The sequence below is a fragment of the Eptatretus burgeri genome, chromosome 2 (assembly GCF_056783735.1).
Source record: "Eptatretus burgeri isolate ZD-2024b chromosome 2, Ebu_testis_v1, whole genome shotgun sequence".
NCBI classification, from domain to species: Eukaryota; Metazoa; Chordata; class Myxini; order Myxiniformes; family Myxinidae; genus Eptatretus; species Eptatretus burgeri.
The window spans coordinates 141,416,783-141,424,842 of NC_140962.1; the positions used below are offsets into that span (position 1 = coordinate 141,416,783).

Here is an 8,060-nt window from a genome sequence, read left to right on the forward strand (position 1 = left end):
TGAAATAATTTTTTTTTTCCTCTTTCTGCCTGTCTGACAGTCAAGCAAAATGGCAAATCATTCCAAACTGGAAACCTACTGTTTTAATGACGTCATAATGGACGCATATGAAGGTTACAAATAAAGTAATGTAATGTGTTAGGGTGGTGTCATTGCTGCTGTGAGAATGGTGGTAAAACCTGGATTTTTTTTTTCTTTTCATAGACAGGGAAAACCCAAGGAAAAACTAACATTTTTGTCCAGTCAAGGTTTTCTCAGTGGATTCATCATCCTGAACCCATACCATTTGATATTAGCTTGGGGGCCACCCAGAATTTTGCCTCAAATTCAAGATGGCAGGCAAAATCCAAAATTGCCTTTAGGAGATTTATACTGTCTCGTAGTGTTTCCTGTCAAGGTTTTTTTTCAGTGTTTCTGTCATCCTGAACATGTGTCCTTTGAGATTAGCTTGGGAGCCACCCAGGATTTGGCCTAAAATCCAAGATGGTCGCCAAAAATCAAAATGGCTACCAAAATTAAATTAATTAGGTTTATACTGCCTTGTAGTTTTTCCATGTCAGATTTTTCAAAGCAGTTCCGACATACTGGACCTATAGCCTTTTAAATTAGCTTGAGGGCCACCCAGGATTTGACCTCAAATCCAAGATAGGCACCAAAATGGCCGTCAAAATCATCTTGATTTTATTCAAACTACCTCTTAGGTTTTCCTGTCAAAGTTTTCTCAGTGGTTCCGCCATTCCAAACCTATGTCCTTTGTTATTAGCTTGGAGGGCCACCCAGGATTTGGCCTCAAATGCAAGATGGCCACGAAAAACCAAAATGGCCACCAAAATTACCTCAAAATTGAATTGATAAGGGTTCTCTTTTCCTGTTGAATTAACTTTCTGTACCTAATATGGGGTTTATAATGGTGCCGGAAATTGATTTTGGGTTGTAGAATACTCAACTGAGCTTTATTATCATGTAAATATGACATTCTCACTCAAAACAGGCCACAACATGTAAATTGAGATAATATTAACCCCATTTTCTGGTCATCCTTCAGTTCAATTCACCAACAAAATGGGCGATACAAACATAATTAAGATGGAACTGCAAGTCCAGAGTTAATGTTCATTCGCTGTTATCCAAGTCACTGTCCGTCTGTGAGTCAGATGAGTGGACTGCTCTAATACTGCCAGAAGAGGTAGCCGACTGCTCTTCAATGCTGTCGCTGTCACTTCCAGTACTCTCGTCCCCACCTGTGCTGTCGTCTCCTTTGTCCTCACTATGGCTGGGTCTCGCTCTTCTCTTCTTCTTTTGGGGGCTGGGTCGTGTCTCTCGTATCTTCTGTGTCTGCATCCTAATTAATGTTACCTGTATGATCGGAAATGATTTGAATGCTTTGTCAAATTGATTTCGATAATATAAGGCTGTGAATTGTATTACTAAATGACAAACAACAAGTCTGAAACAGCAAATGGAAACCTTGCGTAGCTTTACTATAAATAAATGTATATTTACCTTGTGTTAACCTTCTTCTTCTGCTCGTCACTGAAAGGCTTGGTGGGAATTTGGGGCAGGTGAACCATATTGGCCGAATACCATCTTCCGTTTCTTCCCAACCTCTGCGTTTGATGGAAGGATACTCAATATCCTGTTTCAGACATTGGTACCAGATGAAAGTTTGTAAATCACTCCTCTTGAGGTGTTCATTGGTGCTACTCTCATCTGGCAAGATACTTGAACTGGATTTCACTTTCTGCTTGTCGTACATTCTGATCCTTGTTCTCACATACTCTTCATGTTCACTTCCAGCATACATGCAGGTTCTAAAGAAGGTCTTAGCATCGGCGATATCTTCAACTGAAGTGCGCGATGTGCCAAGTTGCGAGAGGAGTTGGAACTTTCCCAGTTTCTTCGTCTTCTTCAGTGGTTTTACTTTACCAACACCAAATGGAAAAGAGGTTGTATCACACCCTGTAATGCTGTGATAGGCAGGAAGTGCTTGACACATTTCGTCACCAAATCGGTCAGTTAGAGCTTTGACGCTAACAAACCTCTCATGGTCAATCTTCATCATCCAGTCTTGTAATGGTTTAATGACAGAATAAGCATAGGTCAGGAGAACAAAGACATCTGTATCTGTCGCCCTGACAATTACAGGATCTGTTGACTTGGATGCATGGAGGATGAGTCTGGTGTCAGCTTCATGGTGGTTGCAGGAGTCAAGCATCTCAATTTTGAGTTGCGTTATTAACCAGGTATTGTCTTCCTCTGTCACAGTTAGTGGAACTTTCAGCTTGGATCTCACAGCATCGGTCTTGTAGTAATCGACTCGAAATCTAATCAGTTCTGTCTTATTTTCTTAGTTTCGCAGAAACGAGTCCCAATCTTTCCCTTTAGGCATGTCCTGTTCAGAGCTTGTGATGTGAGTTCTTCTTCCAGGAATGCCACGGCGATGTTGAGTGAGCTCCTTCGTTGTGGCTTTACTGTATGAATCAAATATGATTCCCAGTTGCTGCGGTTTGGAGTCACGTGTTGGCAAGCAAAATTTCAACAGGGCTGCTGCATATTTTCCCCAAGTTTGCTGAGCAGGAACAGATTTCACAGCAGCCATTCCATCTATTAACCAATTTCCTTCATGTGGCGGGTTCTCACGGACTGATTCAGACTCTCCTATGAGGTAGTTCCTCAATGGTGCTTTTGAACCTTGTCTCAAATCTCTCTCTGGTGTGACTCGAGCTTGTGGGACAGTAGTCAAGGGATATGAATGTGCCTCTTCTGGCGATGTTGCTTTTCCTACCAGTAAACCGAAGGCCTGTCTGTCTTCTTTCAGGATATTAACAACTTTTGGGTCTTTCTTGGCCTTCTCCATCCCAGTTTTGATCTTGAGCTTGGTAATCTTGTCGAAGAAATTGACTCGTTCTTCCCCACTGGCTTTGATTCTCAAGTCAACAAATTCTTTATATTTCTCTTCTCCGGATGACATCAATCCTCTTACAACATCACAATCGCTTTCCACACCAGTCTTCATATGACGAGCAGGACCGTTCAGGAATGGGTCGAAGTATTTGTCAAGCTGAAGTATGAGATTATGAACCATATTTTCATGGTGTATTTGGGCTGCTATTGTGGTCTCCTTGTGGGCTGAGGAGGTGATGATATTTAGCCTTTCCTTCAGTGTAGCTCTGATCTTAGCCATGATATGACTGGTCTTGACAAATGTTTCTGTTGTGCTCTCATTGGTACTGTATCCGTGGACGGCGGACAAGCGTTTACCGCTGGTGCGTGCCGACTACGACACGTCAATTCGTTTGGTAATTACCTCCCAGTCTATCTAGGTTCGGACCATGCTGGATCAATGGAAGGAAAGGACAACCACGGACAGGTTGAAACGTCAACAAGGAATTTATTAATAAGGAAAAAAATAATAATAACAGAAGAACTTTTTATTTCCTTGTGGTGAAAATAAGTAAATTCAAATCAATCAAAATGATCTCAAACAAAAGGAATTAAACAGGCATTGATAGCAAAACAGACAAAGAGCAGATGCTTATCACTATACCTTACTTACGATTAAACACGAGACAAGAGTACTCAGCAGATCATTCAGGGGGAAGAGAAATCCGGTCTCGCTCACGAAATAGAAGTCGTCGTACGTCAAGTAAAATGTCCTCAAATGTGTGAGCGTGCCTTGTCCGTTGCCAGCGCCAAGCCTGGCTGTGTACCTACTCACAAACTGGCTTGAACACCAATCGATGTCACGTCACCCCCAGGAACCAGGTGCGCCAAGAATCAGGTACGCCAAGAGCAGGTTTCGCGCACAACCAGCATTAACGGTCCAAGCATCACCCGCCGCCAGGAGCCACAACTGACGAATATCTGTAAGGAGCTGTGAGAAGCTGTAATGCTGTCACCAGCGATCAGAGCTGCAAGGCCGTCACCAACTGTCACAAACTAAACTGCTGCCAGCTCTCTGAGAGCTGTAAGAAGCCGTCACCCAGCTCTCACAAAAACGGTCCTCTCGTCGTTTTTATAGGCGGACAGTCTGGGCGGAGCCTCAAGCAGACTTCAGCCAACTCCACCTTGCCTATTGGCGCATCGTTGCATGTCACCAACTCCCTATCTCGCGACCAGTGTAATGGCACTGTAATGGCGACTGGACGAACGGCAGAAAGCAGCCATTTGCCAGAATTACTGAGCGAAAACGTGAAGCGCTCATAAAACGTCAACAACAACCATTGAATAGTGCTGCCAAACGTCGATGGAAAAAGGTGGATGCCAACGTCGGTGAAAGTGGTGGGTGTCGAACGTCGATGGAAAATAGCTGGGTGAGGTAAATGATCCACAGCCGTATCTGACCGTCAGAATAACTGCGCTCAGGAAAAGCCTGCGATGTGCTTAATCAAATATGCTGCTTGTCCAAGGTGTAAATAAATCGTCCACCTCCAAGCCAATGTGTCCTGATGGAAAGGGGGTAGACGAGCCTCCGTTGGGCTAACAGCTCTCTCGTGTGCATGAATGTGTCTGTCGTAAAGAGAAAAAGGCCATCCCATAAGAAAGGGAATCTATTCTACACCCTTCTCAACGGATCAAAGTTAGAATCCCACCACAAATGGGGATGGGTCTTTCCTGGACATGCATTTGGGGAAATAAGGCCGAAGTCACATTTGCTCTACGGCGAGGATACGGTGGCCGTACGCCCTCTGAATTGACAGAAACGTGCGGTGGCCTCAGGGTGGCCCTATGCCGTTTGGCTATCTTTTACAGGCCGTAAGGTCGCCGTGGAATTATAACGTGGAGTTATATGTTTTTTTTCATTTCTACGTTCGCCGTAGCAATTCGACAAGCCGAAACAAAAAAACTGGTTAAAAAAAAAGAAAAAACCCACTCGTTACCATCCGTCTGGCCGCACGTTCACCTTACGGCCCCCCTGCGGTCGCCTTGCGGGCACCTTGCGTCTGCCTTGAAAATTCTATGGCCGCCGCAGGAATGCCCTAAGGTCACCGTGCGACATCAAATCAAAGACCGTACGGCACCCCCACGTTTTCGGTCTCCACAATTTATAAATCTGCCGTGCGGCGACCCGAAAAATAAAAACATATGTGACTGCTACATTGTGTGACCGTGGAAATACTGCGGCCGCCGTATAATTGCTAGTGGCCGTAGATTTTGAAGACCCCCACGGCCGCCGTGGCAAATGTGACTTAGGCCTAACTGTCTGAGGACCGAAATGTTTGGATGTATTTGTCGGATCGGATTCTGAAATCCATAACACTACCCCTTTCTCTATCCCAGACTCGGCCCGAGTCTTCCAACGGCTGGAGACATCGGTTGAAAGTTACGTCATCTATTTATTACTAAAGCTCTCATCTTGTGAGACAAGATAGATATGTATATATATATATATATATATATATATATATATATATATATATATATATATATATATATATATATATATATATATATATATATATACATATACAGGGTAGCCTGAAAGTTACTTTACCCCTGATAAATTTCTGGCACTTCCCTCCGTCCCTTCCCCTCTGCCCTCGCCCGCTATGGTATGTGGAAACACTGACCCAGAAGAATGATGGAGCACATACAGATACAATGACAAATTAATTATTGTCACTACTGTACAATAAAACCTGTATATTAAAAGAGTTCAAGAACAATGCTTCACTGGGAAGGGGTAAAGTGACTTTGAAGCCACTATATATATATATATATATATATATATATATATATATATATATATATATATATATATATATATATATATATATATATATATATATATATATATATATATATATATATATATATATATATATATATATATGTTCCCGAAATATAGCCAAAGCGGTACATGATACCGCAAAAATTTTTTGGGCCACCATACTCACCATTCGCCTGCGGTGTGCAGTATGAAGTTTCGTTCAAATCGGGCAATGAAAAAAATTATTAAAAAATCAATTCCCCATTCAGTCAAGTTTTGGTATGACGATCCATAGAGCGCAAGGACAAACCATGGAGAATGTGTTTATATACCTCGAGAAACCGGTTGGCCGAACGATGACTCCTGAGATAAATGCTCAAATTTTCTTCAAGTTAAAGTTTTGTGTCTTGTTTTTTCATCAATCACTGTCACAACGGGAACCCAACGGGTTCACGGGTCATCTAATTGCCATTAAAAGTTAGCATTACCGTGTGACATGTAGGTGAAGTCACCCCTACAAAGTACGTTTTAACTCTACCCTTTAGTGTGTGTGACAATTTAAACTGGATATGTCCCGCCTGATGTGTTGGGAACTACCAAACTGACTCACACAAACAACCTTATGCTACACCGAAATTGCCAGAATGTTTGAAACTAAAACATACGAGGTGTGTTCAAAAAGTATCCAACCTTAATTTTTCGTGCGTAAACAAATGAAGCTAGGGAGGCGTGGTTTGGTGCACGTATGTAGGCGATCCTAATTCGTATGCGTGAATATTTTCCCGCCTGCAGAAGCTGTCGGTCGACGACAGACCGCCGATGAGTGAGGAATTGTAAGTGAACGCCGTCGGATTTTCGTTTTTGACAAAATTGCGGAGAAACTTGAACAACGCTACTGCATCAAATTTTGTGTAAAGCTTGGCGATTCCCAAGGGGAAACAATCCGCAAGATTCAACAGGCCTTCGGGAACGAAGCAATGACCACCACACAGATAAAAGAGTGGTACAACCGCTTCAAAGATGGTCGCACATCAGTGGAAAGTGAAACACGTTCTGGTAGGCCCTCAACATCCCGAAATGAGATCTTCATTGACCAAGTGAGGACCCTGCTGATGCAGGATCGTCGAATCACGATTAGAGAACTTGCAGACGAGGCGGGCTTCTGCATTGGATCCGTTCATTCCATTGTGACTGAGGATTTGGGCTTAAGGAGAATCTCAGCGAAGTTCGTGCCAAAGCTGCTAACGATCGAGCAGAAACAACTCCGTTTGGAGATCGCACAGGACATGCTGGAGACTGAACAGCGATCCCAACTTCTTCAACACAGTGATCACTGGCGATGAGACCTGGGTTTATGGGTATGACCCAGAAACCAAGTTCCAGTCATCACAATGGAAGCATCTAACATCCCCGAGGCCAAAAAAAGCAAGGAAGGTCCGCAGCAATGTCAAAGTCATGCTGACCGTCTTCTTTGACTCCAGTGGCGTGGTTCATCACGAGTACGCACCACACGGCACAACCATCACCAAAGAGTACTGCCAAAAGATACGGCATCGCCTTCGTGACGCTGTGCGACGCAAACGGCCGGACCTGCGGGCAGCGGTCAATTGGCAGCTCCATCACGATAACGCACCTGCCCATTCTTCACATTTGATACAGAGTTTCCTGGCCAAACACAACACACCTGTGCTTCGTCAGGCTCCCTACTCTCCTGACATGGCTCTGTGTGACTTCTGGCTTTTCCCCAAGCTGAAAATGCCCCTGAAAGGGACCAGTTTTCAATCCAGAGAAGACATCATGCGGAATGCAACGGACCAGCTGTGCGCCATCCCAAAAGAGGCGTTCCAGCGCTGCTTCCGACAGTGGCAGAACCGTTGGGAGAAGTATGTGGCAGCCCAAGGGGACTACTTTGAAAGAGATTCGTGTAAGTTTGTTGTATCTGGATACGAGTATTTTTTTATGAACAAAGTTCGGATACTTTTTGAACACACCTCATATAACCGGTGGGCTTTAATAATCTCCACAACTGTACAACTATATACAATTTCTGACCCAGGACCGACAGAAATTCAAAAGGAAATTGTGGAGGGGGGGGGGCACCTGCTGACTTCTTGCCACCTGCTGACTTCTTGCCACCTTCATGCTCTTCACCAGCACACCCAACAAAAAAACTGGCAAGCCAGTGACTGGCATACAGGCCATAAATATTGTGGCCTTCTCAACAAAAATGATCAAAGGAAGCAGCAACAAGAACCGAGCCACTTCTTCCACCGCGCTGTTTGTGCGGTTAATGGGCATGGTCATTCGTAGCACAATAAGTGAAGCAAAGTGGCATGAGATGGGTATATGG

At 43.8% G+C, this 8,060-nt stretch overlaps 1 protein-coding gene across 1 annotated transcript; it reads right to left on the reverse strand.

Annotated features, from left to right (window-relative positions):
- Positions 1-1,113: 1,113 nt before the first annotated feature.
- LOC147033357 (uncharacterized) lies at positions 1,114-2,074 on the reverse strand. The gene is made up of 2 exons (XM_085871913.1): positions 1,535-2,074; positions 1,114-1,356 (listed from the first exon to the last, which is right to left on the reverse strand). Exons 1-2 carry the CDS (start codon positions 2,060-2,062, stop codon positions 1,114-1,116), a joined length of 771 nt encoding a protein of 256 aa, XP_085728039.1. The 5' UTR covers positions 2,063-2,074.
- Positions 2,075-8,060: the final 5,986 nt, after the last annotated feature.

Coding starts and splice junctions, on each gene's coding strand:
- LOC147033357 (XM_085871913.1), bottom strand. CDS start 2,062: ATGATGAAGATTGACCATGAGAGGTTTGTTAGCGTCAAAGCTCTAACT. Junction 1,357..1,534: donor AATTCCCACCAAGCCTTTCA/GTGACGAGCAGA, acceptor CCGATCATACAG/GTAACATTAATTAGGATGCA.